Genomic DNA, 23,771 nt, shown 5'->3' on the forward strand with positions numbered 1-23,771 from the left:
AACAGTCAGGAAACCGATGACCTCAGAATTACCAAGTAAAGTGTACTATTGAATTTAAGTTGTTTGAGCTAAAAGGTTTTAACAACTTAAAATGATAAGTCTACTTTACTTGTTCCAGCTTCTTACATTTCCATTAAGTAAAGTCACTTTGACAGATTTTACAGTGTGTGAGCACCAGACAAAAGTCCGGTACGTCCTTTTGGGAGCACTGATATATAATTGTTTGTAATTGTCTTTAAGATATGAGGATGTGTTGACTTTTCAACCTTGCAGGTTGAACATTGGAATGCTGTTAATGTTTTATTCATGTAAACGATCACCGCTGTTCATGTGATTAATTCATATGCAGTTTGCAAATGTGTGTTTTTTGGCCACATATTTATTCACATATTTGTACACTCTATGACACACTGACAATTTGACGTAAAACAAAATCTCACTGTAGGGAGGTGTGGTATGAGATATAAAATTCCAGATGTGCTGACACGAATTTCACATATAGATTTCTTGTAAGATGATTACTTCAGCTTCAGCATCAGCACATTCACTGAAATCTATTATAGATTAGCTGGACTGGGAGCAGACTGGAGCGCTTTTGAATTCAGGATTTGACTCCATCCACGCGTGAACAATCCTCCTCTCACGCTGGGGTCCCTGAAACGTGTCCAAGCTGCTTATTTTCATCCAAACGTGAGGGGATATTTGTTGATCTAATTTCAGATCCAAGGTGAAGAGGGGCGGAGACGCGCTTTGATGCAAATGTCCCCCTGCTGCTGCCGCTGCTGCTGCTGTGCCCGCGTACGTGAACGCGCTCCATCGCTGTCATCAGTACAACATCAGCATCTTCCGGGGGGCGCGCAGGGAAACGGGAGGAGGAGGACGGAGAGAGAGAGAGGGAGAGAGAGAGGGAGAGGAGACATTCTGGATAAAGGCTACGACAAAAACCATGATGATAATGGAGTCGAGGCGGTGGAGGATGTCGGATTTACGAGAAAGGACTGTTGAAATTTGACAGAGGGTCCCCGTGTTGAAATCTCTTCTCGCTTTTTTTTTTCTTTTTTTTTTCTCCCTCTCCATTCATCCCGTTTGTTTTCCACATGCTGCGCGGACAGTGAGGGCGAGCAGAGGAAGGGGAGCACCCCACGGATGCCTCGGAAGGTAAAGACGGGCTCCACCGCTGGCGCTACAGGCGACAAGACGCATCTCATCCCGCGGATGGTAATAACGGACACCCTGAAGATAGCTGTGGACTGATGGACGAGGACGACAGACAGCTTTAACCCCCTCCACCCTCCACCCCCCCTTTTCCACCTGACCACTGTGACATAAAGAAAAAAGCCTGTTTTAAATCATTCATGGTGTAGCCTCAAGGAAACGAGCCTTAGACAGCAATGTTGAATCACTGGTCCTGGTAAATTATTCATTAGTGGCATAGGTAGGCTATGATTTTGTATTGCTCCAATGTAGCATTTCCCCTCGTTCATTTTTACAATGTTTAGTCCTGTCATGTCACATGCATATTTACAGGTTACATCTGTATCGTGTGCTCATGTAGGCCCGTTCAATAGCCTTTAAGAAACAGCCAAAGCGGGAGAAATATAAGCGCAGGGGAAACAAATTGGGAAGAAATAATAGAGGATCTGTGCAGAGAGGGTGTGGAGCTGTCTGGGATTTCTTTAAAAAAAAAAAAAAAAAGATTTACATTTTCTCTTGTAAGAGTCTAAAGAGGGGGAGGAGGACGGGGGTGGAAAGAAAGAGAGAGAGTGAGAAAGAGAAAAAAATCGACCAAACATGTTGCCTTCCCAAGAAGCCTCCAAGATCTACCATGACAATTACATGCGCAACTCCCGGGCCATCGGGGTGCTGTGGGCCATCTTCACCATCTGCTTCGCCATCGTCAACGTGGTGGTGTTCATCCAGCCCTACTGGATCGGCGACAGCGTCAACACGCCGCAGGCCGGCTACTTCGGCCTCTTCCACTACTGCGTGGGCACCGGGCCGTCGCCCAACCGGGAGCTCACCTGCGTGGGCAGCTTCTCCGACTTCAGCTCCATCCCGTCCGGAGCCTTCAAGGCGGCCTCGGTGTTCGTGCTGCTGTCCATGGTGCTGATCCTCAGCTGCATCGCCTGCATGGCGCTCTTCTTCTTCTGCAACACCTCCACCGTTTACAAGACCTGCGCCTGGATGCAGCTGCTGTGCGGTAGGCACCACTCACACTATATTCTGTCTTTTCAGTCACACACACATGAGTGTAAGTCACCCCAAAAACTCTGTTTGACCCTCCTGGTGTATTTGCACGAATCCAGGCATCAGAGCTCTGCTGCTGTGAGCTGATGAAAGCATTATTCTTTTAGAGTTTGCTCACCTCTGCATTCACAGATGTTATTTCAGAAGCCTGAATCCACCACAATCTGTTGGTCTTAATAAGAAAAAAAGATGATATTCTGTACATCTAAAAGCACAAAGCTGCAAGTTCCCACGTGAAGGCTGCTGTAGTGACACCATCAGACATCACTGCAGACTCCTGAGGTCAGTATCAGTGGCTCACATTCCTACAGAAGCGTAAGAACCACAGTAACTTCTCTAGAAATGGGTAAAAGGTGTTTGTGCAGCAGTTTCATTGTCTGTTTCTTCACTAGGATCAATATGCTGTAGTGTAAAGGGTATAGGCCATGTCTTGTTACAGTTAATTAGGAGACAGATTCCCCATCCCTACAACAACAGGACTGAGACAGTGGGAACGCGTTTGAGCGATTATTCACGCCACCCAGAGCAGTAAGAGGCCCCGGAGCTCCCCCCCTGCTACCATTGATATTCTGAGGATACACCACCGCATCTGTAAAGGAAGCAGCAGCAGCAGCAGCAGCAGGATCACAGCTTTGTGCTGATGAAATGCAAATGTCATTCATTCAGCCGTTTCAGCTCATTGTACAGGCTACGATGCGGTGTGATGTGATGTACGGTGTGATGCAGCGGAGGTATGAGTCCGTCCCCCTGTGACTGAGGGCCATACTGCTATTTTGAGGCGACGATTCCAGGTCGATTGGATTACCGTGTTCAGGAGGCGGCTGTTTTGCCTCCTGCTCCTGTGGGTAGATTACAGTTTGCAGCCGTGATTGGGGATAACGGTTTCCCAACACATCCAGGATTCGTAGGACTACTGAATCGTGCTGCCTTCACGGTCAACTGAGTAGCTGTTTACAAATGGTCGCTTCGATGGCTCAGGTTAGATCTGTGCAGGTGACAGAGCTGAGACACTTTTGGAGATGGTCTTGTTAAAGGCACCAAGTATGGTAGTGTAGGGGAAGGTTTGAACCTCCATCCTTCATCTTCAAATGTTATGGTGTCCTGAACTAACATTTATTTTCATTATAAATGCATTGATTATTTTTTATAAATGGCTGATTGTTTGCAACATAGAGAATGTCAGAAAATAGCAAAATAGCAAAAAAATGGGCATTACTAGTCCCCAAAGCCTTAAAATGTTAAGTTTTGTCCGATAAACAGTCCAAATATCAATTATATGGTGACACCCTGAACTAACCGTGATTAAGGTGCAGTGGAAACGCCAGTGCTAGGCTAACTATTGTTCTGCTTCTGTTTCTGTCACTTCTTTCTTCGCTGATGATCGTGGTTTCTTGCCCTCAAGGCGCTACTTCTTCCTCCTCTCACGTTGGACTGTGGGCAGACTAGACGCTACACTAACTCACCATTGGCTCATTTTAGGTACAAAGTGGTATTATGAGAAAGGACAAGCGGACTTCAACACTTACTTTGATTATTTTTTATTCATTTTGAAATGTTTTAAAACAAAAATTCTAGAAAGTGAAAAAAAGGTAGTCTACTGTCCGTGATCAGCACCTTGTTAAAGCCCTGGCTGTGTGTTATCTTCCTAGGTTAACCTAAAATTCCTACATATAGCTCCTTTAATACATGGTTAATGGAGAGTTAATTTATAGTTAGTTCACACTTTCACTTATGAAACATTTATCAAGTAATTGTTTATTTTAAAGTTGCACCTGATGTTTATAAACCTTTAGAATTGCTTAAATAATGTTTTATAATCATAATATTCATTGTTTTTTAACAATTAAACAACTTTGAACCAACATTTAACTAATTATAAATTTACCATTTATCAGTGATGGTTATTATAGAGTGTAAATGTGAAACTTCCTCATTTGATTAATAATATACTTTTTTTTTTAAAAATAACTAATTAATTGTTTGCAGTATAGAGAATGTCAGCAGATATAAAAAAAAAAAAGTACTATCACAGAGTGTACTATCACAGGAGATAAAGATAACAAGCACATACTGACACTTAAAAAGCTGGAATCAGAACATTTTCTCCAGTTTTTGCTTAGAAAAAATCTATTCTGAAAATAGTTGTGGATCGTTGTCTGTCAATCAGCTAATTGTTTAATCAGCTCATCACGTCAGCTCTACTTCAGCTTGTATTGTCTGATTGTCTGGAGATTTCACCAGTGTTGTAAAAAGTACTCAAAATTCATACTTTATTAAAAGTAAAGATATTTTGTCAAAATATTACTTAAAAGTGAGAGTCACCCTAACAAACTTGAGAAAGAAACTTTAAGTATCTGATATTAAATGTACTTCAGCATTTTTCAATTGAAAACAGTGTTTTTGTTTATTTTGTTATAGGATTGCTGAATAATTAACGAACAAACAAAAAACCCTACGTTGGCTCTGATGCATCAAGAAATCTGCAAAGTAACTGGTAACTAAAGTTACTACAATATTTGCCTCCAGGATGTAGTGGAGTAGAAGTATAAAGTAGCAGAAAATGGACATGAAAGTAAAGTAGAAGAACCTCAAAATTGAACTCAAGTACAGTACTTGAGTAAATGTACTTAGTTACATTCCATCAACGGATTTCACACAGGTTAATGATGAATTTTAGTCTGATGTATTGCGACTGCCTTCTTCAGTTTCTCTGAGTTTCAGTGCTGGTACCCAACAGTGAGAGAAAGGCTGAAGTAACAGTTTGATCTATGGTGATTAGATGTCACGAGGCCAAGTGAGTAAAATGACCATGTCAGCAAGTCCTAACCTCTGAGCAGCCAGAGCTCCACGTCTCTGCCACAAGGTGCAAGAAATCATGATCTCTCTCATACGCACATTTCTAGCGAGCCTCCTGTGTACATCCGACTTCTTTATAAGCTGATCAATGTGATAAATAGGCCAGGCAGAATAGCGTGGGAGTCAGTTTTCTGTGCAGAAACAGTCAGCATACTGAATGAGAGGGAGGGAGAGCGAGAGAGAGAGGGAGGGGGGGTAGTGAGAGAGGGAGAGAGAGGGAGAAAGAGAGAGAGAGGGAGAGGGGGAGGGAGAGAGGGAGATCAGCACTTTTTTTCCTCCTGTATTGTTCTTTTGCTCATCCTCATCTGCCCACTCTGTCCTCTGTTCTGCCGAGTGTGTTGAAGGCATTAGTGCTCTACAATCAGCACAAATCAGACAAAATAGCAGAGGTACACATTTTACTCTCTTTAGCAAAATTTTCATGACTTAACAGGAAACTGAACCCAAGTCGTCCCAAACCATTAATCAAGAAAAACATTGGTAGGAGGCAGCGGTGGAAGAAGGTAGAAAAACTGCAAAATGTCTCCATTACAAGTAAAGTCCTCCTTTCAGGTTTCCTAAGAGAAAGAGTACAGAACTAGGGCTGGGCCATATATTGTTATTATATTGTTATTATGTTGAGACTAATGATATGTCAAGTGTTGTCTTTTCTTGGTTTTAAAGGCTGCATTACAAGTCATGTAATTTTTTTAAACTTATCAAATATTTTTGTTCAAGTACCATTAGTCATCTCTACAATATTGTCTCAATATATATAAATATAAAAATACTGTCAAATTTGATTTTTTTCACCCTGTCCTAAAAAGTGCTTTTGAGGGTATTTTCAAGTTCATACTTTTATTTTGGGTCACTACTGGAATAGGTTCACATGTTTTAATGCTCATCAGTTTTTCAGACTGCCCATTGGTCAGCTAACACACGCCTGAGCCAGCATCACTGACCGTGTCTCCTCTCAGCTCTGTCGTGTTTTCACTTCTAGTTAGCCTCACTTCTACCTTGAATATAGGCAGAAATTATGCAAATGTGTGACATGGTGACATACTGTAGTAATGTAAAAAAGCCACAGAATTAAAGGTGGGACTACTGACGAGGCATTTCAGGAGCGGTGTTTTCTGTGGGAGAAAGGAGCTCCTGTTGGTGTGGACCTTTTATGTTCACCAGAACCTGTATAACACACTGAAAGAAAGGAAAAAATGAAAAAGCATAGCAGGCCTCATTTTTTAGTTAATGTATTCAGTTAGTGTGCACCACTTGTAAAAAGAAGTATGAACCTGGAACACCTCACTGTCTTGAACCACACTCGTCCAGCATTGCCTCCCACTAATGAACGTGAGGATATAAATATCCAGGATGATGATGAGGATAAAGTGTACGTGATGAGTGATGTAGCATTGCTACATAAAACCACTGAGAATGTGATGAATCACATCAGTTTCCTTTTAGCTATCAATAGAGCCGCATTCCCACCATCCATCACCATCTGGCTGAAGAGGCCGGAGGTCCATCTCTGCACGGCACAAAGGCAAATTGACGAATGGCTCATATACAATTTCTAAAAATTTAGATCACAAAAGAAGGAGAATGGATTTTTATTTCTTTAACTTTTAGTTGCCTGGATTGGCTTTTGATGACTCACAGTCTTGTTCTCTTGTTGAGTCATTAAAAGCATCTTGCATGGGAAACATGTCCGTTATAACTAAATCTCTGTATTTTAGACATGCTGTATAACCCTTCTTAGTGTAAGTAGATCTTTATAATTCCAAATTTCATAAGTACATTTTCACAAAAGCAACAGCATGTCCTCTTGATCTGGATGCTTTTGGCTTCCCACATATGCTCAGTGCTGACTGTAGTAAGATGTACCACTATTTTTTATTCTCAAACTAAATCTTCATCTGTGTTTCTTCTGATTTGCGAGGGCATGTCAGAGTTTGTGAAACTTCCGAAGGTTTTACTGTCCTTACAGTGGATGTGTATGATGGTGGAGGTGAGTTGTCTAATAGGCTTGGCAGACGGCCTAATGCTGTTCACCACCTTGGAGATGATCATTTAATCATCCACTCTGCCCTGCTGGGTGAAGCAGCAGGTCTCCTGGCACTGCACAGTGACAGAGTGTACCACAGCAAATACAGTAAGGGCCAATTTGAACCACTGGTGGCCGAGATTTGGGCCAAATGGACCAAAAGTGTCAATTAGAGAGCAGTTTGGGCCTTGATCGTGATGGTCTGCTAGCATGCTACTGCAACAGGAAAGAGGTGAAATGGGAACGGTCACCCAGGGAAAATCGTGTCATTATTTACTCGCCCTCATGTCAGCTAAGTAAAGTTTGAATGTACAGAGATTGGCAATTTTAGTGCCGTGGCTTCATGTCAGAATTCTAAGTGAATGGTTCTTCCAGTTGGGGATTATTGCAACAGTCACACCAAAACTTTTTACTGGTTTAGTAAAGTTCAAATAAAAGATGAGTGAGAAAAATAAGGGACCGAAGCCAAAACCCTGGGTGCAGGCCTCCTGGCACAGCACAGTGACACAGTGTGTCTTGGCGTCCATCAGCTAAAAATGGGCCAAAGTTGGCCTCTATGTAGACTGAACTGACCAAATGTAAATAAGGTTAATGTACTTGAAAGGGACTATAAGGTGCCACTCATAACTGTTGATGATATAAAGTGACTCTGGGTCCAGATGAAGCAGTTTTGACTTGAATACAGTTTTCTACTGATTGTAACAACACTGGCAAAGCTGTGGGTGAAGCAAACCCAAGCCAAGACAGAGTCTGCAATAGAAACTAAACCAGCAACAGGAACACCTCTGGGTTCACATGAATGCTGCACTGCTCCTGCATTGCTGTTAGAAATCCAAGAGGAATTGATTGCAAACCCCTGCAGTGGGCCTGCATCACAAAGCAAGAGTCGTGGGATATCCAGCGATGGACTTAAAACAGCTGTCACAAAGCTGGATCACGTTTAACAGGGGTAGATCACCATGGTAACATAGGTTGGACAGCTACCTTGCAAAGCGAGGGTTGGTACGTTATTTTAGAAGCCTTTTGTGTTGTTTTTGAAGAAAATCTCAATAAATGAAAGACTCTGAGAAGATTAAAAAAACAAGCTGTCGCAGGGCTCTAATAAGCCTATCCAGTCATGTCATTCAGATCAAGTGAAATGATTGGACGACCTACCTACTTACCTGCCTGCCTTCGCACACTCATAAGTGGATATATTGCTAAAGCTATTAGCGAGCTAGTTGCGCAAGGATGGAAGAGAAAGGGCAGCTGAAAATTTCCCAATGCTAACATGCTAGCTTGACCGTGGTGAGTACAAACAATAGCCGTGTTCATTGCTTACAATCAGTATGAAAATGTTAGGTGTTCTCTTACATGTGAGTGAGACATGAGCTAGTTGGATAGGGCTAGCGATGACAACAATGTGCTGCCCTCACAGTACACAACTTTCGGGCCTTTTGTTCAGCAGCTAATGTTAGCACAAAGCAAACATGCACAGCGTTGAACTGTAACTGCCAGGCTGTGTTGCCTTTTTGGACTGAGGTTCATTCGTGATGGCTATTTTGCTTGTGTTTATATGATTGTGGCATTTAATAAAGTTTATTATTTATGTATTTATTAGACTTAAAAAGCTAAGAGAGCTTGTAGAACATAGCAAACTAGCCGCTAACACAAATCTCCTATCTGGCTTGCGAGAGCTACGGGGCAGTGGGTGACAGTGTCGTCAGGCAGTGTCTGTTCCTGCGTTATGGAGTAAAAATAATTGACGCTAATACATCAATGACAGACAATCACAGCTCCATATTAACTGTTCTAATTATTTATATTCTTTCAATTATTGACAGGATTCCCGATAGTGTAGATGCTTTTAAACTCCACCAGCCCAGCTCAGGTTATCATGACGTGATTTTGGGGATATCATGAGAACTTTCTGAAACAAAAAATCTGACAACCTTGCCCACATCAAGCAGTGATCAGCCCAGTGTGTGGAGGTGAACCTTATTTGTGTGTACAGACAAGTACATCACTATGAATGTCCTCCAGGAGAGACAATGAGAGCATCTCTCTGTTTGGAACAGCTCTAAACATTTATGTCTTCAGATGTCGGATGAATGAGTTTGTTGCTCAGCTCAGTGAATTTCTAAATGCAACATTTTAGCCAGATTTTCTCTCAGAAATGGCACCATGTTACTTTTAACTTTTTCTAGTCATAATAGTTTGTTCATCACAAGACAAAAAAAGGAAAATGTCACCATGAAAAGACAAATGTATTAGCTATGATTACCAAACCCTCCTTACTCACTCTTCACTACTGAACATGTTTGATTTCATTAAACCATATTGAAGTCTGATGTCACACTCAGAGCGGGAGGCTCAAATGCTGGGATGCAGGTTAGAAGTCATATAAACACAAGGAAACTGACAAATCCTTATTATTTCACTACTTCTCCATTGGTCAGCAGTGAACATCTGGACAGTGTGTTTGACAACACATTAACTAATGTTAGCATTCAACAATTCAATTCTTCCGAGCTAACATTATCGTTTGATTTCATCCAGTGTGTTTCACTCCCAGGCTGAAATAAAAATGTCCAAGATGTATGTTGATATATTATAATATATTATAATTAATTTACTCATATACAGTATATGAAATGTAATATAATATACTAATACAAAGTTTGTGTAATGTTTCTTGTAATGTAGAACTTCTAAACAGATGATAGCAGCTATCCAGGACGGCTGATGTTGAGGAAAGAGTAACAGACTACTGTAAGTTGAGCTTGCTTTGTGATAAAACAGCAACAATGTCTAGCACGAGCAGTTTAATAAGTTTGTTTAAATTGGACTAATGAATGTTAGATCATTATTTAGTATATTTAAAACAATAATGAGGTCAGCGGGCTAAAGAACAAACCAAATGTGGCTAAAAGTGGGATACATTCTGGTCATTAGCGAATCAACAGCTGCCCCCTAATAGCTGACTTTCTTCCCATCATCCCCCAGTTATGTCACACTGCAATGGGAAAGTGAATAATGGGATCATTTTACACTCAGTATCTAGACTAAGCAGCATTTTTCCTCGCGAAAAAGAACAAGAGGAGGTGCTCGATTTTCCAAAAGCACCCAAGGTCTGTGAAGAGCTTCACTGCTCACACCTTTAGATTAATTCAGTGGAAAATGCTCCTGGGAAAACTGACAGAGCTTTAGCTTTAATTCACCCTTTTTGGAATAGAAGATGAATTTAATGCAAGAAAGGTGGGAAATTCAGGCAAGGCTTGAGTTTCTACCTTTTGACAGAGGCCGAGAGGTCTGTCTTTTCTATCTTTCCCCAGTTCTTATCGTTTTCTTCCATCCCTACAGCAGAAATGAGTTACCATAGAATAAGGCACAAACCATTGCAGCTCGATGACCCCCTTTCTCCCTGCTCTCCTCAATCAGCTCATGTCTTCATCCCTCCTTCACGTCTCTCCCTGTCTGTTGCAATATTAAACAGAACTAAGCAGGACATGGGCCGTGGCACCGGGGAGGAGCTGTCCTGGGAGGAACGACCTGTCAGGGACTGTTCGGTCTGAGTGTGTGTGTATGCGTGCGTGTGTGTGTGTGTGTGTGCATGCGTGTAAAAGCAAGTGAGTTGGAGGAATAGGGAGTGTAAATAAAAAACCAAAGAAGGAAAGACTCAGCACAAGATGTAGAATCAGTTAAACAGATTTACAGAGGCAAAAGTCAGTCACTGTTCTTTGGCCAAAGCTCAAACCACCCCACCCTATGAAGTTGTTTTCACTAACATGTTAGCAACAGTTTACATTTACGGTTTAGAACATTAGCATTCATGTTTTTTGCCACCTAAACTATACATGCCTCCCTTTGGCTCTGTGTTTGGTCTCCACCAACTCCTGAGGTAATCTAGCTCTTTAGCTGCTAAATGTTTCACAGTGTTCACCAGCTAGTGTCTGCCTGTTATTTGGGGCTGGGCAGGTTTATCAGAGCTTTTTCTACATCTGGAATAAAAGGGATGATGAGAGCACAGTTGAGGGTCATAAAAGCAAAACAACAAGCTGAAGGATGCTAAAAGGTGTAAAGCTTAGGTGAAGTGCTGGCAATACTTTTGTTTTGGTTTGTCACTACGAGCAACACTTCAGGAATAAATAGTAATTTGAAAAATTGCTAACATAAAAGTATTGTTTAGTGCAGCTCTAAGGCAATCAGTGATCCCATGAGATCACAACCAGATCAGTAATGGAGAAACTATTTTAATGTGGCTTTAATTTGTGGCTGCGAACTGTGAGAAAGTCCAGTGCATGACCCATCAAACCCCAACCACCCCCTGACTTGGACTTTTCTTTGCTCTTTATACACTGCACTAGAGGGGCACTTCAATCAGTGACGCTAGTGGGGTAACTACAGTGTCAAACTCAGAGGCGTAAGACCACTGACCATGCTGCTGTATCTGGGTGAGTACAGGCTGATATATCCGTGAATCAGCACGGTGACTCTGTTCTAAATGTCTGCGATCAACCTGCTAAACAACACTTGATATAACCAATCGGACCTTCTAATGCCCCATTATGTACATTTTAGTGACTATTTTTGTGCACCTCCAAGTGAGCTGTTTCTAGGTATGCGTCATTACCTCATGATTACTTACCATTACTCACCATTTTTGTGTCCCCTCAAGTACATCATCATCCTGCCCGACTGACAAGTAGCTGCTGAGTCTTTACTGGGGATCTAAAATTTGCTAGGATAGTGGGGACAAAATGCAATCATTATATTCAGAGCATATTTTCATTAATATTCACATCCATATGTCACATTATTAGCTAACACAGCCAGACTGGATACTTAATGCCCCCGGAGCAGATCTGTCTCAAAGAAATGTTTGCAGAACTTAAAAGATGTTTAAATCTGCTTAAATATTACTTCTGACACTTTGTTGCACCCTCTTGTCTATATGGAGAGTAAAAACGTACTGTAATGGATTGTTATGTCCACGGCTTGGATTGTAAGAGGGTCAACAAATGAAGCCAGTCTGGAGGGGTCTAAACATAGCAACCCTTCAAGCCCTATGTTTCACTTTCTGTCCTTTTGGGAAAGTAAAGTAAGTAGTAAAGGATATAATTCAATATAACTCAAAGGATATAATTCAGCAAACATTAGTTGGATGTTGACATTGTTTCCATAGCCAATGCAGGTGTCTTTTTTATGTTTCATTACAACAGCTGATTAACAATGACTGTGGTTGTGAAATGGTTGTGATCAGACATCCACTCCACATACAAAGACAGCACCCCTTTTAAGTTCAATCACATAATTTTGACTTCATGGTGGATGAATGGGTGAAACACAGGACCCGTTAAACAAGGATTTGTGTGAGACAATGTTGAATTGACTGTTTCTAGACTGAGAGGACTTATTATATTATTATTATGTCTCTTTGTAGGACGCTACTGAATGCACAACCTACATTAAAAATTGGCAGAAGAGCTGAATAAGCCCTTTCGTGGTGACGTCATACAGTATTTTGACATTGCTAGAACATCCTGGAAGGGCATGTCCTGTGACTGCCAGGTAACGTCCTGGACGTGGGCACAACTTTCACTCTGGAACTATTTTTAAACCATAACAGGATGTCATGATTGGACTAAAGCAACTGCCATTCAATTTTTCAATGTTTGCTGGGAACACTTAAAAAAATGTACATCCATAAACGTTTCTATCTTTATATCTGCCTCCAAATACATTGCCCCCTTGAGACAGAATTAAATAGTTGTATCGCGAGACAAGAAGATTTTATATCTAAAGTTATTGCTGTCTACTGTTTCTGTGGATATACATGAATGGTTGAGGTTAGGCAACTAAAACACTGGGTTTAGGCTGAGGAAAGATCATAGTTACAGTTAAGTAGGCAATCATTAATTGCAGGTCTGTGACGGTGCGCAAGCTCTTGTGTTCTGCATCAAAGTTTGATGCACTAAACACCAATTCATCATCCTGACTTTCACACCCTTACGTTCTGCTTAACTGGAACATTACTTCCTGCAACCTCATCGCTGTAATAAATATTGGCATTGTGCAATTGTTTAAAACGCAGATTTGCTGAAACGTTACATTTCAAATGTTGAGACAAAAACCACTCGATTCATCCCATTTTTCTCAGAAATTCATGAATTGCCTACTAGTTTGTTGTTTAGCTCGGAGGACTTTAAAGAATCCTGAAAGTCCTCCAAATGACAAAACAGGAAGTAATTGCTGAATCCTATGAACTCAAATATTGAAAGTACAAATGTACGAATGACCAGTGATATCAGTTTTTTTTTGCTGCTCTGTCACTCTTTCACACTTATACACAACGACAGAATTGTGCTACCGTGTCCGCTTTTGTTCTTCCGTGCAGTTTGACGTGTATCTAAAGCAATCGAAAGAGAGTGTGTGAGAGAGAGAGAGAGAGCAGAAAGCAAGAATGAGAGTGAGTGAAGCAGCCTCTGAATGAGTGTGTGTGTGTGTGTGTGTGTGTGTGTGTTCCACTCCGGCTCTCATGTGTGTAAGCGTATATGTGTGTGCGTGGCCACACATGCATCTGTTCACGTGAGCATGTAAGACAGCGGGTAAATGTGTATATGATGGTGTGAGAGTTGAATTATTAATGAGAGCGTTTCCCTGCTCTTCTCCGGAGCCAGTGTGGGCTGTTTTTTTTCTGCACTAGTAAATGTGTAAAGACCGTGTGTGTGCGTGCGCCTGTGTGTGTGTCTGTGTGTGTGTAAGAATGTGCATAGCTTCATATGTGCTGTAACGGCAGTGCACGTATGTAGATAAATGTGCCCATGTGCAGCAGCAGCTAAATAGATGCTGCAGTGGTCGAGTTAAATATAGAACTACAGAGAGGAGAGAGAGAGAGAGAGAGAGAGAGTTTCCCTGGGGATATCCCTGCCTCTCTCTCTCTCTCTCTCTCTCTTGCTCGCTCAGATTTCTGGCTGGCGTTTCCCAACCAAACGTACATGTTTTAATTATCAGGCGCTTAATAAATAATTCCAAAGTCACCGGGGTGTTTCTAAAAATATCCTGACAGCTGAATAATGGATTTCTTTGACCCTTCTCAGCATTGTCACTCACTCTGTGTGTGTGTGTGTGTGTGTGTGTGTGTGTGTGTGTGTGTGTGTGTGTGTGTGTGTGTGTGTGTGTGTGTGTGAGGGAGAGGAAGAAAGCAGGAGGAAGAGAGAGAGAGAGAGAGAGAGAGAGAGAGAGACCCTGAAGCTTGTTGATAGGATGTATGAGGAGAAAAATGAAAATTTCTCCGCTACACATGATGCACGTTTCTTATTAATGTGGAATCGTTACTCTAACATACATGCCTCCATTTCACAAGGAGATAGTGTTCATTCTCCTTCATATCAGGCTTTATATTAGGCTTCTCAGACAGTTAAAGGAGCTGTATTCTTTTGAAGGCGGTGATGATTTGCAGCTTCATCATGGTCACATTATGATCACTGATGCATGTGCATGTAATGTTCACTTCCTGTGGTTCCATTAGTCCGACCAGGTGCCATCTGAATGCATTTTTCTTTAAATTAAATCATTAGGCTGAATAGCTATTTATGTGTTATATTTGAGGTACTCTGCTGATATTTCTAAAGCGATCAGTAATGACTGAGCACGGCAGCATGTGACAGCTGGAGTTTGATAGAAACATTACGTCAGCATGTTCTTTTGCCTCCCTGGGGTTTGTTGCTTCCACTCACCAAATAAATGTCATCGTCAATTACTAATATACATCAAGTTGAAGCACAGGTCATTCACAGTAGGTAGCATGAGTGTAAATACAGAATGAAAGAGGGAAAAAAAGAGGAAGAGCTCGATGCCAAGTGGGCCAGTGAACCCTGGCAGCAGCAACATCTTGTAAAGTGCCCCCTCAGCAATACATACAATTACACTCACACACACACACACTTGATCCCAACTCCAATAAAAGCCCTGTACATCAGCAGAGAGGCCGTCCATTAGATAGATGGAGGACAGCAGGCCAAGGTCTAGGCACAGTATCAGAGAGAAGGGCAGAGCTCTAGACGGCTTTATTAAATTACAGACTGGACGTGGTGATCTCTTAATGCAGTCATGTTCACACCTTTCCACCCTGTGTTGGACTTCCAACTGCAGGTGCTTGCTTCAGCAAGGAGGCCAGCATTACTTTAGTTACTAAAGTGATCAAATAAATGTAGTGGGGTCAAAAGTACAATGTCAAAATTGTACTCAAGTACAGTACTTGAGTAAGTAAGTCCTTAGTTACATTCATTCACTGCCCATAGCATAAACACTACTATTTTATTCCAGATACAACCGCATAAAGTAAATAAAGTTCACAGGGAACAGGACAGTACCTATGACTCTGTTCCAAAATTGCAATGATGATGTCACTACTTTATTTTAGCCTTAGCTTACATTAGTTTTCCACACTGTCAGAAACAGAGGATGCACTGTGGACCCCAGTTTTTGCTGTGCAGCAGTACTGGGACAGTAATTAGTATGTTTGTTTATCCTGATTGAAGACTAAAGATCGGTCAGATCTGCTGTGCGTGGATGCATCAATCTGCATTAGAGGGAAAGTGGAGGTGTGTTTGTATGTATTATCTTGTAGGTGCACTTATTAGAAAATCTCAAGCACAGACTGTGTGAGATTATGAAGTCACTCGTTCAGAGCACATGACACAGTGTTGGATGGCGTCACAAGTCGGGTACACAGTCAAGCTGCTCAGGAGGAGTACTGTGGGGCCTGAAGCTGCTCCCATCAAAAATACTTCACACACACACTTATATATAGCACACTGATGGTATTTTTAGAGCTCTTATATAATCATTTTTGACTGTTTGTCTCGAATAAAAAAAGGATCCGTGTGGACATGTAGATAAGAAAGTCTGACAAAATGGTTACGTAATGAGTCTATATATATCTTCAAGGCGCTATAAATAAATCGGCTCACAGTAATTTGAACTAGTTGGATCAGAAATGTGTCCTGGCGACGCATTTCCAAATGTTTTCATTCAGTTTGATCTGATTGTTTCTAACAGCTGACGGGCTGTGAAAGCTGCACTGAAAAGAGATGACAGGAAGTGATGAGCTGAGATGAGAAATATGACAGTAATAGCCATCCTGCTCTCTTTCTCCTTCTTCATACGACTTGTTTTTCCCTTTCATTCTCGCTCCCTCCCATCCTCTCTCCCTCTCTGTTCGATCCCTCCGCTTGCCGCCTTTGAAGTTCCTCCCCTCCAAGTTCAGAATGCTGTGTCTTGAGAGAGCGGAGGGGAGGAAGGAAGAGGAAACACCCCAACAACTTCAAAGGGCTTTTCTTGGGTTGTGGGAAGGTGGGGGTTATTTTTAGCCTGCTGGTGCCCACTTACACACTCGAGCTGAAGGTGGAGGAGGAAGGCAGATAGAGGAAAAGGGTGCAGCGAGATCATGTCACACGGTCAGTACTGCCTTACTGCCATCCAGTACACAGAAAGAGTGATGTTTAACAATATGCTACATTGTATTGTTGAATTTTGAACAGAGGACTTGATCTCAGAAATATAGCTGTACCGAGGGCTGAAAGTGTGAGGATACAGTTATCTGTCGAAAGAGATGGTGTTATGGGTAATCATAGGAGTATAGGAACTGTGTTCAGTCCGTTTATGGATGTAACCAACACAGAATCTGCAGTGAATCACTAGATTTTAGTTAATTTCACTGTTGTCAGCTCAGCCATGATTACTTCCTGGTTAATGAATGCAAAAACCACAGGTGTAAATCATGATGTTAATACTGTTGCAAATACTATGGTATATAGAGGTGTCATGATTCAGAACATCAGTTTGATTTGAACATTTATGTCAGCACTGACGGCTCGGCCATTGTAAGAATATTGTATCTGGATTTGTCAAGATTTGGTTTTATGTCGTTTACATTTTCAAATTCTTTGAAAAACACAGGGGTACAACAACACCTTGTCTTTATCCTGGCAGCTCTTTGCAGGTAAGAGTTAGGCCATTTTTAGTCCAAATAAGGATCTAAGAAAAGTAAACCCAACATCTGTGGCGCTGTTGGAGTTACCTCTGGTGCCATTAAGTTGATCGTCCTCGTTCACACTGGATAAGTGTCTGGAAGTGCAGCTGCAGGCTATCATTAAGCTAGCTAAATCATCTCTGAAGTGTTGTTTCTTAAATTTCTGCAAATCCTTCTTTTGAATTTGATGATCGAAAGTTAAAGTTCATTGCGAACAATTTCCGATTTAGAATTGAAATCATGGCTTCCCTGATGGTCTTCAATGCACTGCAGTGTATTACTATGCTAATGCGTCAACTTGCTGTTGTACATACTGCACATTACTGTATGTACTGCATTTTTACAGGGTGCAATAGCTTAGATTAGAAAAAGTGAATGAAATACTGTACATAGTGTGTGCGGAGTGTCTGTGCACTGTTATGGGTAACAGTCAGTCCAGTCGCAAGAATATAATGATAGCAGTAAAAAAATTTGCGGACCACGGATACGTCCAAGGTTGACATGTGTCCCACACAAGCCATCTTTCACATCAGGAGGTGGAGGGAGTGCTGGTGACGTATTTACAAGCCAAAAATGCTACCAAATGGCCAACCACAGTGACAAGTGACCAGTGGATATTTTCAAGGACACTTAGGGGTATTTCCAGCTGGTTTTGACGACAAGAAAATGGCTGAAATGTTTCATGTGAGGTCAGACCATCTCCATCCGTGATCTTGGCAACCAAAACAGGTATTTTAAGCTAAACCATGATGTTTTCCTAAACCTAACCAAGTGGGTTTTGTGCCTAAACCTAACCAGAGCATTAGCACAGTTTTGTTACAAGAGAGGAATCTAAATAATTCAACCTAAACAAACGTGAAGTAGCAACATAAAGAAACACTTAGTGTTAGCATATCTGTGACTTTGCTGAAAACGTACTTAGCTAATATTTATTCTGGCGATTAGGCTGCAACAGTAGGTTGTACAGGTAAAACACCCATCAGATCTCAACATTGCATTTGGCTGCCCTGTGTGTTAAACAAGCTGAGTGGTTGAGCTAACCTCCTCGATGCAGATGCAAACAGCATGTCACGGCCTTAAGGGAAAAGTGCTATTTACCATCTGCCTTGGGTTTTATTTGTATAGGTCATGCCATTCAATCTCTCTGTCATGATAACTTGGTACTCACCAAGGAAACTGCTGGTCACATTGCTAGAAAAGGTCCAGGCAACCTGCATTAGTCACCGAAAACACAGAAACAAGGTCAGTCTGTATTCTACAATGGATGTTAACAATAGACAGTTTCAGTTTTGGCTAATCTATCCAAACTCCTGGTGCTTGTTGTCCTGTTAGATCTATTTTTAGCAATATTGCCCTGTTCTGATATCACAGCAAGGTCTCTGATGAGTACAACTGGTTTACAACCGAACCAACGGCCAGAGCTACAACAATGAAACTAATCTAATTATCTGTATTTTTCCTTTGTGTAAAATAAAGCCACATGAAAAGATATCTGATCCACCTTATACAGAATACTGTACTGTTTGAAAAAACAAATAAGAGTGAATAACGTTTACTACAAAGGAAAATGATTGGATGATGAGATGCCATGAGGCTGATGTATTTTGCCCATCAGGATTCTTAGCTCTGCATTCACATTTTCAGAAAGCCCACACTCAATAACTTTGGATGAGTTTCATACCAGATGGGGAAACATTCATCAAAAATCCATAAAACATGTTACCTGACACTCATTACTCCGTTAATGATTTTTATCAATCTCTCATCTATGTTAATATCTTGTACAAAGGTCATAAAAGAAGCTAATAACATGATGATTTCCCACGATGATTACCTCCATTGCTCTTCCATTCTCTCATTACTTACTGTATTATCGTCATTATATTCTTTCTCATTACATTCTCTCATTACACCCGCAATCATTTTGTCGGAGGAGCGGTCACATTTTCTAACCACGTTCGTCTCAGCTTGAAATACGACTCCTCATATTTGCATGGTGCTCACAGAGAGGTGGTGACTAATCTGATATCCTCCCTCATCTGTTGCAATGAGTTCACCACCCACCGTTTTCTCATGATGGATGGCTAGTAGGTGAAACACTAGGTCTTCAGAGGGAATCACTAATGTGACAGGGTTCAAGCGTATGACTAATGGACTTCACTTTAATGCACTCAGATTCAACACCTTCAGACCTACAAGTACAACATTCTCCTTCTGCCCTTTGGTTTATATTCACTCATGTTTTAAAGTCCAGCTAAAATTAAATGTTATGTTTATTTTCTGCTACAGAATATAAATGTGTTCTGTAAAGACCCAAAAGGCCATCTAGTGGCCTAATGGTTGTGTCCCATAGCATAAAAGTAGTTCCTGTCCCTTTATATGCTGTAAGCTGTCCAATAAAGAAAAAAATTACAATAACACCAACAGAAACATGGAAAAGATTTTTTTTGCACACACCCAATCAAATAGAGCTAGAATTTGCATATATTCATACACATTTTATTATTGGTTGATAGTGAAACTGACAGCAGTAGTAAGGATCCTCGCTGGTATCTGTGGTTTCCAGGAAATAGCCACAGCCTTGCAGTCCAATATTGAAACACAGTCTCACCCTCATCTAAGATTGTTCAGCTCCTTGACATATACAAAGACGGACAATGCGTCTCATCTTCCAGCCACTCTACAAAAACGAAACTAAAATTTCCCATACACGAGCACTGCCATGTTGCGCTGGAGCGACTCCATCGAGTTTCCGCCCATACAACCTTTCCATTTCCATTGCATCAAACTGATTGAACCCAAACTTATCCGAAAAATTAACATTATTAATTGAATTGACTTTGACTTCATAGTGTCCCATGTTTCCTCTGCTAGAATGGAGGAGGAGGCATCACCCAGCCACCAGGGGGCGATCAAGATTTTTTTTTTTCACTTTTGGGGATCTGTAATGTCATCCATCTTTATAAACAATCACTGGTTCAGCCCTATGAACCCCCATGCTTGACTTGATGCAAGAATAACAATGCTAAAATTGCTTTATTCCTGCTGGCACATCCTATTGTTCCCTGTACATCTGAAATTACACACAGTACTAGCAGCCAAGAAAATATTTTAAGTTGTAGTTAGAGGTCCACTACAACTATGTTACTAAACGGGCTACCAAACAAATATTCACTCTCAAAAAGGCATGCTGCTTTAATCAGTTTGCAGGCTAGATAATTATGCAAATAATAGCACATTGAACCACTTACAAACATGTCTTGTAAGCCCCAGTTACCAAGCAAGTTTTTTATACAGGGTCTCCATGGGCCTGCAGGTTTAGCTATCAATCAAACGTGTCTAATTTTAGTTGCACTTTACTGAATACATTAACAAATGAAAATCTCTATATAAACTCTCTGCTTGGACAGCAATAGAGGACTTGAATGCTGTCAGTGGTTTAGCTGATATCGCCATGTTGGAGCAAGTCATTGTAATGGGTTAAACACAGGACTCTCACTCAGGAGGACTGAGGTTCATGTCCAGTTTGGAATATATTCCTGACTTATTATTTCTACGTTAAAGTGGTAGTTGGGGTCTTTTGATGTGGGGTTATATGAGGTACTTATCCCTCGTCAGTGTAGTAGACGACCGTCAGTTCCCCCTCTGTGTGGAGAAGCAGCTCGTAGTACCGACAGGGTAGCAGAGCATTGTACTGCTAAACTGTACTGACAGCAAGACTTTACAGGTAAGTTTACGCTATTATGAATATGTTTGGCGCTTAACATTGCCATTGGTCATCTAGTGCAGGTAAAACACTAACTAGGGATAAGTACCTCGTACAACCCCAGACCAAAAAACCCAAACTATGACTTCAGTTACTAGTTTGACTTGTCCCCCAGTTTTCTTAGTTTGGTTAGGTTTGGGAAACAAAAGCACGTGATAGTGTAGGAGAAGATGGTTTAGATTGAAATAGACCCTTTCACAACATTCACCACATCTTAGAAAGGATAACTTCTCCTGTGTGTTTATTTTTCTGGTCTTCTTCCTGAGTTGCAAAGCTGTGACCTTACAAAAACATGATTGGTCAGTTTCAATGATAGTCCAGGACCAACGTTAATAATGATGTTCTAGGAACAACACCAACACAGCGATATCAAATAGTGCATCTGTCAGCAGTTTGTCCGGCTAGTTGTTGACCTTTGAGGCTTCGATGCCGACAGAAAAGACTACGCTTCATACGTTCAGCAGCACATCAGCAGAATTTACTGCTATTCTCCTCTGATTTACATTTCAGCCTGTGATCTCTCTGTTACTGTACGCCTCATTCAACACAGCAACTAGACTGTTTGAATGCTGCCCAACACCCTTCAATAGACACACATGACGCACGCAGCACCTATAATATTCACAGTTGCGCGCCAATCGAGTTTGAGACGTAAAAGAATCTTTTGAACGTTTATTGGACAGAAGAGTAAGAATCACCAACTCAGACAAATCTGTCTGACTTTTCATGTGTATCGCAAGTCATGTTGGCCTTGGATAAGACACATCTGGTCTGGAATGAGGATGCAGTGTGACGTCTGCCATGTATGTTCCTCCTCTCCCGATGAAGCCCACTGCTTTGTTTACAGCCCCTCAGGCACAAACTGACTGCTATTTAAACAGCGCTGGTGAGCAAAGAATAAGGCACCCTCAGCTCCCCAGTGAAGCTCACTTTGATGAATGAGCAGAGGTGTAAAGTATAGATTACCATTTTTGTTGTAGTGTCGAAACTGCATGTATGCATTTCCCTCGAGAGCTTTGTACTGTGTGCGTCTGTGGGTTTGCGTGAATGCACTTACACACATGCCTGCATGAACTTTTGTTTGTGGGTGTGAGTGCATGCAGGTTTGTGTGCGATCTGTATGTTTTAAATTCTGTCACAAGCTCTGTTGTCTCCAGTTGAATAATGTATAGGGTGCATGTATTCCATCTTTCTACTGTCACACTGTTAACCCCTCCACTCCTGGAGAGCTGCTGGCTAAACTTTGTCCATATTTAAAGCAGCAGGAGGCAAAGTATTTGGGTAAACCTACAATGATCTCAGCAGCTTCAATTGCAAAGTGGGGCTAAGTGAGAGTCTATAGAAACATATTATTTACTCAAATTCAAGGTGAATAGTGAAAGATGAAGCTGGATTCACCATTATTGCTTTCCTTCCATAACCATATCCAGACTGATTTTGTTCATTATTTTCACTGTATTCATTCGGCCTGATATTAAGTTCACGTCCAATTCTGGAGAGGGGTGAGAGAATGAATCCATAATGAATCCTTGCCCACCTCTATACAATGAAAACCTTGACGACTTTGTGGTCATTGTACTCCGTGCCAAATACGTCCATTGCGTTTCCGACAGGAGACGGCAAGAAAGGCGGCTTGTAGGCTCTGGTAGTCTTTTGGACAACTAGGAGGAGGGAGGGTCATTGGTGGGGCCAGTGCCCACTGCTGCATACCTGTTCTCGGCTGTGCCCTGGTAGTCCGCTGGACAAAGTCTCCCTGCTCTCTTCGGTATCCTTTGGTATAAAGCTGACTGACCAACTTTGTAAACTTTCACTTGCTCTGTGCAGATTACTGATGTAATTTTACAGAACTTCTGGATGTTAGAGTTGAAATTCTGATTCTGAATGTCCTCTGCAATTTAAGGCCAGCAGTGTGCTACATGCAAGCTAACTGTTCTTGCTGTTCTCTTCCCTGTTACCTGTCGTTTTCCCACCCCAACTTCTCATCTCTCAAGTCTCACTCGTACTCTTCTCTCTTGCTCTCCATATGTACCACTCCCAAGTTCTCACTTTAACCCTGCTTCTCTCCTCCTCTGTGTCCTCTTGCAGGAGTGTGCCTGGTGCTGGGTTGCATGATCTTCCCCGACGGATGGGACGCCGAGGTGATTCGGGACATGTGCGGGGAGCAGACGGGGAAATACTCCCTAGGCGATTGCTCTGTACGCTGGGCCTATATGCTGGCCATCATGGGCATCCTGGACGCCCTCATTCTCTCCTTCCTGGCCTTCGTCCTGGGTAACCGGCAGACGGACTTCTATCTTGATGATTTGCAGACAGACAACAAAGGTGAGCAAAGGGATGATAAAACACAATGCTTTTAAAAAGTAGTGATGGCCTAAATATGACACTTAATGCTTGATTTGGTTTGCCTTGTTTGGTTCTATTGATGCCGTGTAATCTGAAACTGCTGTGTACTTTGATTTTAAGAATAATTTGGTTGGACCCAGACCATATATATACATTACAATAGGCTTATTGTGTCAGATTTACCACCCAAAAAAGGAAGCACTTGTGTAAAAATTTACTTTTTTTTTTATTATTGTGAAGTTGAACAAGACAAGTGACACCATATAGTGGACAAAATCACTAACAAGCAAATGACAACAAAGCAATGCAGGAACAAGAAACAAGAGACAAAACTAAACAAGGAAAAAAAGAAAAGAGGGAGAGAAAAAATAAAAAAATAAAAGTAATAATAAATAACTAAAAATATAACAAGAGGGGAAACAACAGCAACAAAAGTGTTTGTGTGTGTGTGTGTGTGTGTGTGTGTGTGTGTGTGTGTGTGTGTGTGTTGTGTTGAGGAGTAATGCGGTAATAGTAATCAT

General features: G+C 41.4%; 1 protein-coding gene across 1 annotated transcript in view; it reads left to right on the forward strand.

Annotated features, from left to right (window-relative positions):
* The first annotated feature begins 743 nt into the window (after positions 1–743).
* LOC311265537 (LHFPL tetraspan subfamily member 4 protein-like) overlaps positions 744–23,771 on the forward strand; it is a 33,565-nt gene continuing 10,537 nt past the window's right edge. The window contains exons 1-2 of the mRNA XM_084367289.1: positions 744–2,200; positions 22,993–23,229. Of these exons, the coding sequence (XP_084223415.1) occupies positions 1,792–2,200; positions 22,993–23,229 (646 nt within the window). The 5' untranslated portion in view covers positions 744–1,791. The remainder of the gene's footprint in view (positions 2,201–22,992; positions 23,230–23,771) is intronic.

Source organism: Pagrus pagrus (assembly GCF_965226575.1).
Source record: "Pagrus pagrus genome assembly, chromosome: 11".
Lineage (NCBI taxonomy): Eukaryota > Metazoa > Chordata > Actinopteri > Spariformes > Sparidae > Pagrus > Pagrus pagrus.